At 42.8% G+C, this 18,529-nt stretch overlaps 2 protein-coding genes across 5 annotated transcripts in view; one reads left to right on the top strand and one right to left on the bottom strand.

Moving 5' to 3' along the window:
* smtnb (smoothelin b) overlaps window positions 1-12,731 on the top strand; it is a 48,026-nt gene extending 35,295 nt beyond the window's left edge. The window contains exons 11-21 of one of the 4 annotated variants that reach the window (XM_042420957.1): window positions 4,941-5,126; window positions 5,398-5,473; window positions 5,678-5,710; window positions 6,508-6,687; window positions 7,051-7,113; window positions 7,231-7,312; window positions 7,405-7,575; window positions 7,669-7,795; window positions 7,967-8,118; window positions 9,759-9,936; window positions 10,978-11,065. In XM_042420957.1, the coding sequence (XP_042276891.1) occupies window positions 4,941-5,126; window positions 5,398-5,473; window positions 5,678-5,710; window positions 6,508-6,687; window positions 7,051-7,113; window positions 7,231-7,312; window positions 7,405-7,575; window positions 7,669-7,795; window positions 7,967-8,118; window positions 9,759-9,906 (1,218 nt within the window). In that variant the 3' untranslated portion in view covers window positions 9,907-9,936; window positions 10,978-11,065. Of the gene's footprint in view, window positions 1-4,940; window positions 5,127-5,397; window positions 5,474-5,677; window positions 5,711-6,507; window positions 6,688-7,050; window positions 7,114-7,230; window positions 7,313-7,404; window positions 7,576-7,668; window positions 7,796-7,966; window positions 8,119-9,758; window positions 9,937-10,977 lie in introns of all 4 variants that reach the window. The other 3 variants (XM_042420956.1, XM_042420959.1, XM_042420958.1) reach the window with 3 other exon arrangements.
* A 268-nt stretch (window positions 12,732-12,999) lies between these two features.
* Window positions 13,000-17,261, bottom strand: selenom (selenoprotein M). Its single transcript, XM_042420960.1, has 5 exons — window positions 17,015-17,261; window positions 16,260-16,295; window positions 16,004-16,038; window positions 15,812-15,890; window positions 13,000-13,746 (listed from the first exon to the last, which is right to left on the bottom strand). Exons 1-5 carry the CDS (start codon window positions 17,108-17,110, stop codon window positions 13,516-13,518), a joined length of 477 nt encoding a protein of 158 aa, XP_042276894.1. The 5' UTR covers window positions 17,111-17,261; the 3' UTR covers window positions 13,000-13,515.
* Between the last annotated feature and the right edge of the window lie 1,268 nt (window positions 17,262-18,529).

Below are 18,529 nucleotides of genomic sequence, written 5' to 3' on the forward strand. Positions count from 1 at the left end.
CTCATCTCAGCTGTCCGTCCATGCCGACCGCTGCGTCGGCCTTGAACACAAATATAAATAATGCCTTTGCTTTATAACCAGGGTGATGACAGCATAGTCACTCTCTTTCCTGTAGCCATAGAGACCACCACTGGGCCACGGGTCACACTGGTAAAGTGCTGCTGCGTGAACACGGACACACAGGCATACAGTCAGTGACAGATTGTCTCACTGTCAGAGGGATAAGGAACCCATTGTTAACATACTGCTGATCCATGACACATGCTGGTTACCCAACCAGTTCACATGTGTCACAGATTAAAGTCGGGTCTGCGGACTGGAGAGAAAGCTCTGAGAGAATCTAATGTCTAGATGAACCTGCTCAGTTAAGCATTATTTGAAAACCATTATATTTTATATTTATTGCTAGCTTAGATTGACACATGAAAGAGATCAGATTCTGATTCACACTACTACTATCAGTTTTCTTCCATAATAATAAGATATGTAGACCTATATACATGCAGAAAACTGCAGTCTATGTCCTGTCTAGTCTGTTTATTTGTCTCGCTCCCCGTCTTTCTACATCGCTCTGCTGTACTGTGGGTCAGTGCTTTGATGCGTGAAAAGACCAGAGCCATGTCCTTCTTGGGTTTTAACCCACTTTCCTCGCTGCCGGTCACATTTCTCTCCCTAGAGGCCAAATTCTGCCTGAGAATCACTCTGCTCACCTGTAAATCCCAGCAGAGACCACTGTTACCCTTTGTAGTATGGTCCTGATTATTTTATCTTTATTTGATCTTAGATCATTTGTGCACTGTGTTTATGTATTTAGAGTGATAAAATAATGGCCATACAGTCACTTCATTTGTTTTTAAAGGTACACATATATACAGCACAGTTTAAAACCAAATAAATGCTTGAAATGCAGTGTTACAGGTTTATCACATTTTGTCAAGTGTAGCCTTATGCTTCTAATCAGAGATACAGTACCTAGCATTTGATTTATCTGCATGGGCTACAATATACCAATAAATAGATAAATATACTGTATGTACTTGAACACCTTACTGTAAGACCATTGCACACACACCGTGACACAGAGGGTGTCAGCACACTTTGAGAGCTCATAAATTAACATAAAAGCACTCAAGGCATTCACATGAGGGGCAGCTCAACCTGTGCTGTTTTGTCAGCCCATAACAATAATATCTTGGAAGAGCTATGATGTCCTTCTCATCATCCTTGCCCAGAGCCAGAGAGAACTGGGCCATAGCTCGCCCTCAATGATCACCCGGTCTGCTATGGCACGGCTGTAAACACTCTGTCCTTCATGAACTGATCTCCCCTCTGGAGGTGTGCCTTTAATCACAGTCATGCAACACAACTGATCTGATTAGTCAGGACTCACTTGCATTTTGCCAGAAAGCAATTTTAAGAGGAGAGAAGCACTAATGTGTATTGCCTCCAACTCAGCCCAGGCCTAAAGCCACATCTAAACCATTGTTGCCTGCCAGTCGAGGTGTGAAGGACAAGAGCTCTAAATAAAAGGAAAGCTGAGAGAGGGAGGGGTGTCTTCTAAATTGTTCCCACTGCTATCCCCCCTCAGGCCTCTGCTAGCGCCCCAGGACTGACTGGCTCAGTCAAATAATGGCTCAGCCAGAGATAAATAGACATGTCCGTGGCACCTGGAAAAAGGGGATGGGGCTACTGCTGCCTTGGAAACGGGATTCCTTGCATGCTCATTGGCTGTCGGGGTGTTTGCTGGGGGTATAAAGAGCGTGTGTTGTTTGGAAGCTTTCTGGAAATAGGCGGACAGAGAGGACACCTACTTTCACATGTGAAGGCTACCTTTTGTTTTCCCTGCTCTAACCTTTTAAATTAGATTTTTTTTGGGCCGCTTAAGAGGATTTGAAATAAAAAAGATTTTGTAATTCTTTGAAGAAAAAAAAAAAGCTTCAGTTTCAGACAACATTGAGTGTAACTGGTCTGGCTATGCCTGGAGTGAACCTGGACTTCCTGCCAGCCTCACAGGCTCCAGAGGTGCTGGGCAGCCCAGATAGTGCTTGTGCTGAGTCCGGCCTAGAGGAAGTGATCGGGGATCTGCTCGCTCAGGAGGAAGTGGAAGATGAAGAGGAACAGTTAGGCGAGAGGAATTTTGAAGTAACATTGCGGTGCGCCGTGGGGGAGATCCACAGTGACCTGCAGGCCTTTGGAAAGCGAGTGGATGCACAGCTGGAGAAGGCAGCGGCTCAAGTGGCTCCTCTGGCCGAGGCTCTTGTCAGGCTGCAAGAGGAGAACCTGAGGCTGGGGATTCAGCAGGAGAGGCTGGTGAGGCAAGTGGAGGCCCTGTGCAAGGTACTGGGATTATCTGATCCTTTACTGCATTTGCTGCCCAGCCCAGAAAGCTCACCCTCCGTTCCATGTGAAACCAATGTACCATCCAGTGATTCTCCAGCCTGCATGCCCCAAGATCCTCCATCCAGTGCCCCAAAGGCTACTCCACCTAGCACAAGCCTGGATGTTCCATCAAGTGTACCCCAGGAACCTAAATCAAGCCCCCAGGACTCAGACTCCATATCCAATGTGACAAACAAACCACAGACTTCAGAACCTGAGCCTGAATCTGAACCTGAGCCTGAGCCGTCACCTGTCCCTCACCCTCCCACCTTTGCAACCCGCCGCTCCCTATCTGCTCCCGCTCTGATGGCAAACATTTCTTGCAGCTACAGCACGGTACTGCTCTCCTTCTCTGTTAATGGTTCTGATAATGACCACCTTTTAATTCAGATTAGAGAAGCTACTTGAAGTATGGGAATGTCTTTTATTCCAGTGTTGACAATACACCGGATAAGCTGGCCATGAGTTTTACATGCCATACAAGTGATACTCTCTGATATGGCTCACATAGATGTTGACCTACTGTTCCACCTCTCATAGCTTTATTTTTGTTTTAATCTCACACCGCACTTGAACAAAGCTTGACCCATCTCAGCTGTCATTCAGTTTTGGCAGATTGTATTTATGTGGAACGCTACACTGCAGTCTGTCACAGAGGTATCCCAATCCTCTAACACCATGTGCTTCTGATTGTGTCTTAGCTAGAAGTGTGTGTGTGTGTGTATGCATGCAGATATGCGTGCTGTTGGTGGAGGCAAAAATGACCATGCTTTAACCATAACAGTGAACTGATGAACTGATCATCAAACATTTTTCAGAAAAATAGAGCCATTAACGAAAGGTTCTTATGTGTCTGGCTTTAAAACAAAAAGAAACGTACGATCTTATATTCCCGTTGTAGAGACTGATGCACAGTCGGTGCTCGTTTTTAGCTTTGTTTGCTGTACATGCTCTCGTCATCCCATTACAAACCCCGTGCGGTGGGTGTGTTTGTTCATGCACTGGTGACATTTTGAGGGTTACTGAGCATTTGCGTCATTATCTTCAGTTATTCAGCGGACAAGAGTTCATATTCCTGTCTAATCCTGAAAAGACAGCTGGATCTGTCAATCAGCTGCTCCAGTAAAAGTGACAGACTTCTCTTCAACGGAAATCCCCTCTGCAGATAGGTGACTGTGGTAATGAAGGGGGAACTTATCTGACCCTTTGCCCTTACCTATATATGTAATATCAACTATTTCACAAAACTGCCGGTGAAAACTGCACAAACGGCAAATCAAAAAGTTTTCTAGAAATTGTCGCCGCCCTCCCTTTTTTAGATTTTTTTTTTCTTAAAAAGTGTTTTTATGTATCTGTGGCTTTGATGCTGATGAGAATGCTATAACTGAATGAAACATGACTTGAGCACTAAGGTTATTTGGGATTTTCTCACTCGCACACGCATTCTCTCATTGCTTGACTCAGAAGCCTTGTTTGGCTGCGCTGTGTCCCAAAACATTCCATGTCGGTCAAGTGCCTCTCAGTCCAGCCTGTCCCATGGGTCAGAACTCTGTGTCCAAAAAACCTTAAAACCAGAGGCCACCCGTGATCACACAGCACTGGCTGTGTTTGGCATTGTCCCTCCCTGGTGAGACCTGGTCTGGCTGGGCCCCTCAGATAGGAGGCTGTGGATGGGGCCAGCTGTCTGAGCTATATCTAGACCTGGACTCACTTACAACAAAAGCATTAAAGCCAAAGCCAGAGCCTATAGTAGTCGACCACAGGCATTCAGTGCCATATGAACATTTAAGAGGTGTTTTCTATAGGCTTTATGGTCACTCAAAATATGTTAGTAGATGTCCAGGCGTTCCTTTATGACCCATAATGTTAGGTTTGTGCTCATGGTGCTCTACACTACGCCTCTTTCTTCAACCCTCTGCTCCTGCATTAACCTGCCCTTCTGTGGTTTTAGATGTTCTCACTCAGAGTTTATTGTATATGCATTGTTCCCATCTTCCAGCTGGAGTGGTGTACCGTGCCTGTCACATTAACTCGGGGTTCGCAGCAGCTTGGCGTCATGTAGACACTCACTCTGTTGGTCATACTTCATGAACTAAGTTAACAGTGACTTGGCAGAGTCGCTCTTGCACTCATGTGCTTACTGTCACTCTCTCTGGCACGGCTGGAAGGTGCAGGGGGATGGAAGAAATGATGAGATATGGTGAGTGGTACAAAAAGAGATTATCAGAGGGAGGGAAAGATGTGAGTCTACTTCACTCACTCAGGCCTATTATGGATGCAGTATGTTTAACAAAAATCCTCCTGTGCTTATTGCGTCCTAAATGTCAGCTTTGTTTTTTTAAAGTCTCTTTGTTGTCTCATAAGTATACAACTTAGAGTCTTAGCTCTAGGTTAAGAGATTCTGTTTTTAGGAGCCCTCAGGCAGCAGTGCACATATCCAACTATGGTCACAATTTTGCAATCTCAGACTAATTAATGCCACCCTGCATCCTTCTACACATCTGTGTATGTGTGCACTTGCTCATACTGTGTGTGTGTGTGTGGTTGTGTGTCTTGAGCAGATGGAGACAGAGCCCATTCTGGCCTCTGAGCCGGTGTTTTCAGTCGGGCCGACTGTCCAGATGGAGTGTCACGTCCCATCCATCCCCAACGGCTCCACCATCCAGGCCAAACCTCAGGAGCACTCCGGAAAACTGACTGCTGAACAGCTGGCTGCCATCGAGGATGAAGAGCTCCTTGACAAAATGGTACTTCACACCCAAGTTATAATTCTGGATGAGTTTGATTTAAAAGCACCACTTAGTAGCAAATACACCAGCTTTAGAGTTTGTGCATGAACACTAAATCTTGCCAGCTATGTGAGGGTACATTTGGGAAAGTTGCAGCTCGGCGTTGAGTGTATGCACAACGCTGCAGTATGTTAGACCTGCATGCGTAAATAGAGCTGTGGCACTTTGGGTTTTTTGAGGACTGACCTCTCATCGTTGCAGTTTTGTTTTTGTCTTTTCCCTCCAACAGCTCGATGAGTCAAAGGACTTTGAGGAGAGGAAGATGATCCGTGCAGCCATGAGAGACCTTCGCAAGAAAAAGAGAGGTAACAGCAAAATGAAAACCAATCTTATATCTGTTTCTCTGCCAACATTGACATTCACATTGTCAAAGGTAGACGCACCGCCTCATTGAATTCCAGCTCGAGTCATCAGTGTTCTTCTCTCTCTTGTCTGATAAGTTTTAACAACTAGTTAACTGCTAAATGAACTTGCCATTTCCACAATATTTCTATCCATTTTGCCCTCAGAGGCCAAGCTGGGATGTACTCAAGAGGAAATAGGTATGACAGGTTGGTTTGCAGTGTGGTTTAACAACTGATATATGCCTGCGTTTTCTATTTTTGTTTGTGTGTGCACCATCCTGCCATCGTCGTACCAATTATTGAACTCTCTCAGGCTTCTGTGGTGGGCGATGCAGGATATCTTAACGGTTTTTGCATGAATGTTGATTCTCATGTGTTGAAGTGTCTCACACTCACCGGAGCGTGCTGTAACCTCGGAATTGAAATGTCCCCCCGTCCGTGTTCAGTTTAGTCTCACAGTAGGCACTCACCATATGGTTTCACAAGACATCTGGTTAAGCGGACAGTTGCACAAAATGTCCTGACAGCAGTAATTGAAGCGTTTAAAATAAATCTCTAAGAATACATTTCATAATATATTTAAACGCATGCACATACACACACAGTGGCGTTACCAGGTATCAGTATTCTGTACATTGTTGAACTTGGCACATCCTTCTTCAGGGGACGATCAGAGTGTTGCTGTCTTTTGATCTGTGATGTTTGCGCAGTACATATTACTTGACAGCTTTGGCTCAGCTGCGAGCCTCCCACCTGTGGGTGTTTGTGTGCTCAGAGGAATTTTACGGTACTGTGGAAAGAATCCTGAACTGTATCGCCTCAAATTTGGAAGCTCTGTTTTAATCCATCTTTGTGGCAGTCAGATGAGGTGCTGTCAGCTTATTTAGGACCTCTTGTCCTCCTCCTCTTCTTTTTCCACTGACATCATCTCTCCACCTTCCCCACTACCTCTCTGTCCCCCTTCTCCTCTCCTCTCCTCTCCTCTCCAATCCCAGACCAGAGAGAAAAGGAGCGAGAGACCCGTCTGCAGGAGCTCCGGCAGCAGAGAGAGGAACGTTCACAGAAAGGTCGCCCAGGGGTCGGAGCGGGAGAGGTGGTGATGAAGAAGGTGGAGAAGGCGGCGGATGGCTCCACCCTCAGCCAAGTCACCAAGACAAACCGCTTCACACAGTCTGGTAGTTAATTTTCTCCTTTATTCTCTTATTTTTTTTCTTTCTTCTTCTCTTGTCTTCTCTTGTCTTCTCTTCTTTCCTGTTCTTCTGTTCTATTTTTTTGGAATATTTCTTAAACTTTCTTAAACTTTCTTTACAATCTGTATTTAACCACACAAGTCCACATGAAACCAATTCTTATTCACAGTCCCCAGACACAAAAATTCATCTTAGGGGGGAAAAAGGGAAAAACAAGTTGGCAAATTGTGACAATAAAAAGTAAACCATAAAAGGGAATGAAAATTAAATGATAAGAACACTTGACATGAAACTGACCCTGTGCTGTGTCATGTAAATAAGCTGATGAGTGTTTGTGTGTGTGTTCAGATGACGGTAACAGATCAACGCGCAGCACCATCGTCGAGGCCAATTATGTGCAGAAAACGGACAGTAAGTCTCTTTATTTAACACTTTTACATCATTGTATAGTCATTGCAGTCTTATCACTAATATCAGTCATATATCTGTGTGTGTGTTTATAATAACATGCTTCTCTCTGCATTTCAGGAGGGACGGTCCAGTCAAAATCATACAGCTTCACCTCTTCCACTTCTTCCTCCTCCTCTAACACAAGCAAAAAAGTGGGCAGGTGGGTTGTGAAGCCTCAACACAGTATTTACACAAATTTCAAAGTCTGTACACCTTCACAAATTAACTTTGCTGTACGTGTCGCTGCTCCAGTGTGTTTGATCGTGAGGACGACTCGTCGTCTCGCGGCGGCGGCTTGGCTGCTGTGGAGCGGAGGCAGGCGGAGAGGCGCAAGGAGCTGATGAGGGCTCAGACTTTGCCAAAGACCTCTGCAATGCAGGCCCGCAAAGCCATGATAGAGAAGCTGGAGAAGGAGGGAGGCGGGTAAGGATTAACAGAGACGTAATACCACCAAACAAAGAAAAGGAGTAAATCAAAGCGTGTAAATATTAACAAACACCAAACACTTTTCTATAGCCCTGGAAATCAGGCGGTCGCCAAGGTAAACAAGGTTCAGCGTTCCACCAGTTTCGGTGTGCCCAACGCAAACTCCATCAAGCAGATGCTGCTCGACTGGTGCCGTGCCAAGACCCGCTCATATGAGGTAAGCCAAGCGGCCACAGAAACCCACTGCATGTGTAGTGCCAAAAAAGCCGTAGCTGAGCCTGATGATTAAGGGGAGATAGGCAGAGATAATATTTTTCTACCTTGTGGAATGTTTCCATGATGTATCTATCACTGCTTTTATATCTATTCTGTGTTTACTCTCCATCAGCATGTGGATATTCAGAATTTTTCATCCAGTTGGAGCAATGGCATGGCATTCTGTGCGTTGGTGCACAATTTCTTTCCTGAATCCTTCGACTACGACTCGCTGAGCCCCAACAACCGCAGGCAAAACTTTGAGGTGGCCTTCAGCACTGCAGAGTGAGTATAAACACAAAACCTGTTTTTCCCCAGTAACGTGCGCTAACCACATCCGTTCTGTTGTTGTTGAGTTTTGACTGCAAGTGAGACCACCAGACGTCTTACTTGCACTCATGGAGAAACCACATCAACTGCAGTGAAACTTTTGTTTTTGTTACGCTTGACAGAGAAAATGTGAAGAATATGTGGAGAAACCAGCGGACGAATATCCTGACAGCCTCTGCAGGGTTAGCGTTCCTCTCAGGCTTAAAGATATAGACATTATCTTCCAACTAAGGCAGAGTAAACAATGAATATCCAAGCCGGTGCTGCTCCCTGCCCCAAACCAATACATTTCCCTCTGTTTGCGTTTCACAGATTTTTCCTTCCCTCTCTCATCCCTCTCAATACATTAGTTATCTATAGTAACATCTACATGAGCCTGAAGTACAGAGACGGACCCAAAAACATGTCAAAGTCACGTGGCTCCTTGACTGATGTCCGAATGTTAACTTTCCCTGTCTCTCCCAGGTGTATCGAACCCCCCCTCAAGGCTGAGCGAGCCCCATAACTGCTACTACTCTAATTTCTCCACCTCTAAACCTCCACTCTCCATCTGTCCTCTACTATGAGTAACTGCTGTGATACCCTCCATGTCGTCACTGCTCTAAACCAGAGACCCGTGAGCAAACCCAACCCAAACAACCACCAGGTTAAAAAGTGGACGAGCTTCTCAGCTGCGCCTCCGATTATTTCCCCCCCTCCTTTTTTTACTTCTAATCTCTCCTCTCTCCCTTTTTCTCTCTCTTTCTCGTCTCTCTCGCATCACACCGTTTTCACTTGTGATGCCCTCCACCCACCTGTGTGTGTGTGTGTGCGTGTTCACATTCTCCTAGTAGGGTAATGTCCATGCTGATGTTGATATTAATCATTTATGTCCTCAACACCGGACTGTCACTCAACCACAGCCCCCCCATCTTTCCACGTTTGTGTTGCACTATCACTCACTTCCCTGGGCACTCCCGACCCTCCCGGCTGTGTGTCTGGCAGTTTTATCTTGAATCCCAACACGCACACATACCTTCCTGTTCACCAGTGTGCTTTCAGAGTCACCATGTGATTGTATCTTTGTGTATTTGAGGAATCCTTGTTGTTTTTTTCATCATGTCTTGTATTTCTTAGAGTTTGTAGTCGTATTGAAATGCTCCAAAGTCTCTTGTCTTAGTGCACCGAAAAAAACAACAAACAAACAAAAAGGCTAAATGAGCATCATCTGACGCTCATTTGACGTTTTGTTATGTATGTGTGTATGCCACATACTGTACGTATCATGATGTTCATGAAGCATGTCGACTCATGGATATATTTGTGAACACAGAGAATGTAATGATGTTGTTTATTTTTGTGTCTTTTCTCTCTCCCTCTGTCTCTTCACCCTGATTCTTTTTCATTTGGCTGCTCACTGCTTTATCTGTTTTTTTTTTCTTCCCTTCCTCCTTCCTTCCTTTTTTTTTCCCACACTCTGACCACTATCTCTGTACTGTTCTTTCTCTCTTCTTCTTATCTATATCTTCACCCTGGTCCTCTACTTTATTTCTGTCCATTTGGGTCTACCTTCCTCCCCCACCTCTCTCTCCTCCTGCTCCCTCTGCCGGGTGCAGGAAACTAGTGGACTGTCCCCAGCTGTTGGATGTGGACGACATGGTGAAGATGCGTGAGCCGGATTGGAAGTGTGTGTACACGTACCTGCAGGAGTTCTACAGGGGTCTGGTGACGAAGGGCCTGGTTAAAACCAAAAACTCCTCCTAAAGTCGCACCCCACCTAAAACTGAACCCATGGTGAGAGAGGGGAAAGCCTGCGAAGGAACCTCAATATGGTTCTGGTAGACTTAATGGGATGGAGGGTGTGTGTGTGTTTGTGTGTGTGAGAGAGAGAGAGAGAGAGAGAGAGAGAGAGAGAATGTGTGTAACTGCATGTTTTAAGCAGCTGATAGGATTTATATCAAACATGATGTTTTTGGAAAATTCTGTTGCTTTTGGATGTTCATGTTAATTTGGAGCTACTGAGGTCTGAAGAACCAAACATGGTATGCGTATGTGTGTGTGCGTGTGTGTGTGCATTTCTGCATAGCCAAACTATGGCCTAGGCAGAGAGCCAGGTTCATCTGCAGCTCAACACTTTAAAAGGAACTACTGTATCACAGTGTTTCAAACAGAGGAGTCAAGAAACAAAGCAGAGAACAGAGGCTGGGTGTTGTCCATTGACTTTTTATCAAATGTGAGTTTACAGGTGTTTATGCATTAGGCTCTTAAAGGCTTTTAAAGGTACTGTTAACAGTAAAAATACAGAATGACAAATGTCTACAGTCCCTAAAATAACAAATTAGATTTTATTTTTTTGACATTTATTTTCGCATGCAACAGTGTTATCCTGGTGCTCTTCCTGTCACTCTACTCTACCTTGTGTGTGATGTCTGTGAGGGTTTACAATACGTGCATATAATGCCACCCAGTGGTCACTCTCTGCATCCCTCACATGTGAGGTCTTTCTCCCTAAAACTGTTTATTTAAATGCATACCATTAGTCATGTTTATTTATGGAGAGCTTTTAAAGGGGTTTCCACAGAATGGTTTAAGGAAAAGATAGTAGAGAAAAGTAGAGAATAACTCCAACAAGAGAGAAAGCGTTGCTTAACAACCACGAATAAGCACATGATAAATGAATAAGTATAAATAATCATGAGTGAGCAATGATATGAACAGTTGGGAATCCGTGGAGAAGAGTATTCTCCTCCTTCCTCCATCTCTGGCCCTCGCCCATCCTCTCAGTTCATCCTTCTCTGTCTCATACAGACTGTCTCTTGTATGCCTGTTCCTCAGGACCTATGCCAACTGCATGCCTTTGCTGGAAGTGGAGGACATGATGATCATGGGTAATAAACCCGACTCCAAATGTGTCTTCACCTACGTACAGTCTCTGGTCAACCACCTGCGCAGATACGAGATGTCCATGGGTCGGCCCTGTGACCTCTGACCTGTGCTCAGTGAGCATTCATCTTTGACGTGGCGTTCACAACGGGGGTTGTAACCAGGCACCCCTACCCCTCCCCCACCCCTCCGTCCCCGGCTACATCTTCATCTGATGACCGACTCTACGCTGACGGGCTGGGTCACAGAGTTGCACATCTCCGATGGACAAGCTGGGGATTGTGTGTGTGTTTGTGTGTGTCAGTTTGCTTATTATCTTTGTTGGCAGTGGTGATGTGTATTCATTTTTTCGCACATTTCCTAGTGAGAGGGCGCCAAAGTTTTTATAAAACTACATTTTTAAGCTTTGAAATTTTAGTACATTGTTTTTTTGTACTCAATCTCCTCTTTGTACCCGTTAGTATTCAACATGCAGTAACTGTGTCACTATGCACACGTGCTGAGAGACACCTCAAGAGACAAAAGAGAAATATTATTTATAGTATTCCCCTTTTTTAAATTATTTATACCTATATTTTTCTCCGCTCCATTTTTGTAACTATAGTAATTTGTAAGCATTGCTTTTGGTGATTCCAGTGAAGAAGAAAAATATATCCAACCATACGATGCATTATTTGGTTTCCACTTTGGTACTTTTTTCATTTTTTAACCAAACTCTGGTTGCTTTAAATATTTTAATTAAGTTATTATTCTCATGGTGATGTCATCAATTAGGATATTACTATTTAATACAATACAATTTCATTTTTCAAATGGATGCAACCTTCTCGTCGCAGTCCAGTGCTGAATAAGCTCACCTCTCTGAACTCTACAGTGCCACAGAGATGTTTCAGATGTTTTTTAATTTTTTCCCTCCTCCTGTATTACTGTATCATGATGTGATTCTAACAGCAAAATGCTTGCAGCAACTCGTTTTTCATTCAGGTAGAAAAAAAAAACAGGAATTGTGATTACAGTCACTCTGTCATAACGCTGAATTGTATCTGAATTGTGTCTTTACAGCAGATGTACAAAAAAATTTCACAGCAATGCCGCCATCATCCTCCAGCATCACTGCCTCACCCTGCCAAACACACTCACACACAGCTCTTTTAGAGGGCTCTTTATTTATGCTTGAGTAGATTTTTTTTTAAAAATATATATGATTTTTTTTTTTTATTTTGTTAGTGTGTAAATGACGCTTTTAAAGTTTTGTTTAAAGTAAGTCAATAAGCTCAAGCTACCGCAGTGTTTGTGAAACAAATTGTCACTTTTGGGTCACATTTCTGGGCTTGATGAAAGCCGGCTTTCAGCTCCATCAGCCACAAGTTTAAACATGAGCTATCATGACTGAGCATAATTGCCAATGTATATTTTACAACATGAAACAAAGGAAAATTTTTAATTGAAGATTTTTATTTTCGTTTGTACAATTAAGGTTCCTTTGAGAAGATGTCTAAAATTTGATTGGTTTTCAGATCTTCATGCTATATTTTGTAGATTTGCAGAAATTATTTGAGAAATATTCCACTGCTGCCAACTGAGAAAAAAAATACCTTCCACGAAGCAGTGAGTGCTGTACATAAGAGCTTGAACACATCATAATTTCATGTTTCTGTGCACCGCAGTTAATGTGAATTAACAATTAAACCAATTGGAGAAATGAATTGCTTTGTGGGGGATTATTGCTCTGAATCGTCTCATAAAACACTTTTAACGTTTTCATTTTCCACACCAGATTATTCTTATCGAGGGCCATAAAACGGGCTGGGTCCTATCCCAGCATGCAATGGACTGGTTGACAGACTATTACAGGGCGAAGACACAAACATGCTTATTCAACTATGTGGGCTTTCAGCCAAAACTGCATGTCTTTGCAGTATAAAAGGAAACAGACATAAACATGATTCCATTCTTCAAGGACCAGGGCTGAGATTCATTTTTTTGAAATATTTTATTATTTTCTTCCTTGACAACCCCACCTTGAATCTTCTTGTGTGCATCAGCCCAACCCAGATGAACATGTAACATCAACCCCAGGCCAGTCATATGATTTTTAGCCTGAGGCTTCATTCAGTTTCACAGTGAGTAGGAAGCAATCAAGACACACAAGAGCTCAAGTGAGGCAGGAATACTTACGACAGCAGACACATGATGTCACAAATCAAACATACACACTTCCAGTCATAGAAAAGCACTCACAAACCAGCCTGTTGGGATATTAGCGCTGAAAAAAAGAACAAATAGCAAGAAAAATATGTGCAAATTCAGACTGTGGACCTTTGAAGGCCTTTTGCTGATGCTAAGATTTTGTCCTTCCCCAAGGGCTGATCCATGATCTGCTGGCCTGGCTGTGAAATTACAAGCATTTCTGCAATAACCAGCTGGTCATGGAGCAGCCTTGGAACATAGTGTTACTGTGAGATTCCTACTTTTCTCCACTCTGACAAGTTATAGGTCAGTGTGCTTGACTTCGGAGTCTGGATCTGAGGAGGTGTTCTCAGTGACAAGAGAGGAAGTGGAGGGCTTGTACTCTGGCTCATCTTTGAACGGGCTATCTTTGGCAGGAGAGAAGCGGAACTCCTCCGGCACCTCGTCCTCAGGTTGAGCCTTCTTGTAGAAGCCCAGTTTCCCCAGCAGCTCGTTGATCTCTGAGCGTGTCATGTCAGACAAGGCGATCCGCTGTTGAGGAAACACACGGGTTAAAGGATCATTCCCTTTACAGTCATTTTTACTGTTACATCGTTAATGTATTTTTGGAAATAATAGGAGCCTATGAATTATGGAGGATGAGTATTGATGGTATGAGACTGTCTGAATCCAAATGTCATCCCTCTGGACTTAAGGACTTTCAGTCATACACACTGTGACGTATTTACTGTCATCACGTCAAGTTTTCGAGAGTCCTGGGCCCCAAGGGGATACAATGGCGCTCTGAGACAGAACTGAAGACCTCCAGTGTTCCCATGGAGATAAATTGAAATTCCTGACCCTGTGACTCTGTGTTTTTCTGCTGATTCACTCTCAACAAATCGGGTCAGAATGCTCAGTCAGATTTTCCCTTCACATGAACTGCTACACAGCTAATATTATATTCACAAGAAATCCTCAACTGAGGACCTTCACATTGTAAATGGACAAAAACCAACCTTTGCCCGTCTAGTTTAGAAGATTATAATAGACGAATTCACAGACAAAGTTATTAAGCCTATAGGCCTATTATTCTGTCTGTACATTATACCTCACATCAGTTAATTTATACAACAAAAGTTAAAGCAAATGTCATCAAAAGTAAACAGTTAACATAACCTATTGTTATTAATATTGTGATCATTGTTGTTTTTTGATCATAATTATTAGTATTATTATTTTCTTTTACATTGTCACTTTATAGCCTATCGCTACAGGATTATGGGTTATTTTCCAAGCAAAGTCTGGTGAAGTCTGCACCCGAGTGGACTCTCTGGCAGTGGGCTTGATGAGATGTGGATTTGGACAGCTCTCAGCACTCACAGACTTCCCGGGAACGCACCCGCAAAGTCCGTAAGTCTGCAAGTGTGGTGGAGTCTGAACATTTGGATTCAGCCTTAGGCTTTAATGATGAAAGGCAAAGTTAAAGTAGCAATACACAACATTCAGCTACTAGATGTTGCACTATAGCACCGACATCTCAGACCAAAACAAACGTGTCGTTTATGCAATAAAGTTGGGAAAAAAACAAAAGCCGACAACTCAGGAAACTCAGATCTGTTCAACTGGGCGGTGCTGATCAAATATGAATCAAGATTCTGTTACTGCACTGCCTATTTCTCACCTCAAATGCTTTCAGAAACAAATTTAGTGTAATGTTTAACTGTGATTTGAGAAAGTTTGTGAAGCGGATCCTGGAAACGGATGTGGAGGACACGGAGAGACTCACACACACTAACATGCACACATGGCTGGAGCAGCTACCAAAACAAACAACAGAGAGGCTCAGATAACAACACACACATAGAGGGAGGGTGACTTCACTCACTGCTCAGGTCACCATTACTCCACTATATTCTTACATAGCAAATAGTTGTTTGCTGACATCCAGTGAGGTTCAATGTCATTTACTGCACCTTTAAAACTCTGCTAATCAATATTTTTTGTAAACAATGATGTCGCTCATAGAGTATTGTCATCCAACCCTGCACCTCCTCTTTAGCTCTGTTAAACTCATTGTATGCTACCTGCCAAGCAACAAACAAAATACAAGGTTAGGGACAGCTATATTGAACAAAGTTGAGCATTTAGCTACTAAAGATCCAGATACTTTTCTCCAAAAACAGACCAAAAGGTGGTGGCCAGAAATACAACTCCAAATAAATGCAGATGTTTCTCTGTGTCTGCTCAATGTGTAAATATGCATTGTTTGCTAACACACTTGCTAACATGTAACAGTTTTATAAGGTCAAAGGTGGGTAAATGTCAACATATTCTGCCCTCTTGTGGCCAAAAACTGATTAGTGTAGCTTTAAATGACACAACAATTGTACTTTGATTAAACTCTTGGAATATGATAAAGCAACAATGATTTAAAAAGTTGTTTTAAAATTATGTTATATTATTAATATGTTATTAAATTATGATAATTTTCTCCAACAAATTTTTTTCCATCAAGTCATTTTATAGATGTTATAAAGATTTTTCACATAGATGCTATAATATATTCCAAAACAAGACCAGTGCAAAATAAACCCATCACAGATAGAGGACTTACATCCAGCTCTTCAAAGTAGTGGTTCAGGAGGACAAGCTCAGGGTCGGCTCCAGGAATGTGCTTCATCACCAGGTTATGGCTGAGGTGGAAGTGGTCAAGGATCGGCAGACAGAAAATGCTTGATTTTTCTACAGTGTGTAACTGTTAAACATACATATTTAGGAACAGCGATGTACTGGAGTCAAAGGATACTAAAGAGGAATATCCTGGACTACGAAGGCTTTGACCTGCGGACAGAAGTGAGGATTAATGTTTTTTCACACAGGGCTGGTTTCAGTGACAGATTTGTCAGAGGATTATGTGAAATCCTAGATGTTAAATGTAAAATGTTTCCCAGTGAGCAAACACATTTAGGCAGGGATTAGGCTTCAGTCTGCCTCTGACAGTGGCTCACGGTGCACTCATGTCCGTTTTGTTCCTGTTGATAACATTACAGAGGGCAGCTTACCTCTCTGAGCCGGTTCAGCTGTCATCCACCACATGTCTGGGAAGAGACAGAACATGACATTGAGGAAATGAAATGTTTCAGCCACTGAAATGTGTCTTTCTGCTTACACGCACACACACACACATCACAGGTTACCCTGTAGAGCAACTGATTTACTGCAGTTTCTGGGTTCGTCTCTTTGTTCAAAGACACAATGTTCTTGCACCCAATGTACAGAGCACAGATTGTGGTTGCAGGTTGCAGGAAGGATGTGTAACCCATTTTTGTAGTAATCTGAGCCTAAGGTATTGAGTAGCAGGTGTGGCTAACACAACAATAGCAACAGATAGCATGCTTTTGTTCAGTGATGCTGGCAGGGCGGTGAGTAGGTGACACCCTGGAGGAAAACTACTATGGTCTCTCACAAAAAGAAGAATAGAGTTTCAGAAACTTTGGTACAGGAATCCGACCTCCTGTTATGCAGCCTCTGTTTCTGTTCATTTTCAAATGATCAGCTAGTCACTGTATAGCAGATTTACATTGAATGAAATAGAAATGACATGTATGCTTTATTGGGTACCATATTGTAAACGCATGGAGGTTTACAGCTCTATTCATCCTGCTCACATAACGCATGCGCCCAACCTAATAAATAAAACGCATCCATTCACACATTTACCCAAGTCTGATTCAGAAAATGCACTAATACTATCCTCGTAAATATAATCCCGCCTACTTTAATATATGAAGCGGACTGTTATGAAGGCTTACTGTACCTCCACCCTCGCTTTCGCCAGCCCGTCCAGTTTCTTCAGATCCACATTGTAGGCCGAGGCGCAGTGAAGAAAGCTGGCCAACACGATCAGCCACATTATTTCTCCCGATGCCCGATCACGGACCAGGACCTCCAGAACCAGTTTACCTGCGGACGTCTGAAGGTAACTGAGTTGAATGGAGGAGGAGGAGGAGGAGGAGGAGGAGGAGAGAAGAGATGTGCAGTTATGTCACGTCCGGATCTCTTGCCACGTCAAGTATTTCTCCCAGAGGAGAGAGGCGTGGAGAGGGCGCCCATTGGTTATCTGCGAGATTCCCATCAAGATACGGATAATCACATAACTTGATGTGTAATCTGTAGTTAATACTCTCAAAGGGAGAGAGATCATTTCATAAAATAAACTCATAAATATCGCCTTTTATTTCCCCCCTCTTTATTAGGTTTATATGCCGCTGCAGGCAGGGCTGTTTTATCTTTAGAAACAATAAGCTCAACCTTTTTTTATCGATCTATGTCCATTCTTGTACCATTTTACTCTATTGTTATTCAATTCAATTCAATTTTTATGTATATAGCGCCAAATCATTTAAACAGAAGGTATCTCAGGGCACTTTTCACACACAGCAGGTCAGGACATCCTACAGCTGTAATGTGTGTATTCTGGCAAACAGTGCAGGTGATCCCAAAGGAATATATTATGCTTTTGTACATTACATATACTATCAGCTATTATTTATTACTTTTTAAGTTAAGATTTAACATAATTTTCCACTTGTTTTGTGAGTGTTTGAAAATTATATGTCTCAAAGGGCTTATCCTGATATAATACATTTCTACATTAAATCAGTGGCTTTGAACCTTTTTGGCGTTTGACCTCTTGTAAAAATCAGTGTGTAGTTGTGTTTCTTGTATAGTCTCAGTGTGTAGTTGTGTTTCTTGTATAAAATCAGTGTGTAGTTGTGGCTCCTTGTCACATTTCATATGTCAATGACTTGTTAGCATTTCCCCTCCTGCATGATTTAATTTCAATAGCTGTTCACATGATTCATTATTTCACAAAAAGCTAAGATCAGAAAAAAATGTTTAAATTTTAGATACAGATTTGTGTATCAGAACTTGGTTTTGTCTTCTTTTCTCTCTTGTGAGTGATTGATCTTGTGGTCTCTTGGATGGGGCCTGACTCCAGCTTCAGAGCCACAACTATAAAGTAGCTCAGACCGGCTCTACCTGGACCCTCTTCAACAGTAAAATGCTGCTTACGCATTGATGCGTCAGTAACAATCTAATAATGTCACAAATCATCATTTATCAGTTATCAGGACTTTTGGGGCCTTAATTCATTTGGAGGCCCCAAGCAGCTGCTTAGTTTGCTTGATGTGAGACAGCATGTGAGAGAGAAAAGTCACAGTTTAAAACGCAGGAATTAAAAAACAGAACTTCAAAACTGTCACAGTCACTGAATTTTAATGACTGATTTACAGATACATGTAGGGAAGAAGAAATGTAGGGAGAGAGG

This window comes from Thunnus maccoyii, chromosome 9, assembly GCF_910596095.1.
Source record: "Thunnus maccoyii chromosome 9, fThuMac1.1, whole genome shotgun sequence".
In the NCBI taxonomy this organism is placed as follows: domain Eukaryota; kingdom Metazoa; phylum Chordata; class Actinopteri; order Scombriformes; family Scombridae; genus Thunnus; species Thunnus maccoyii.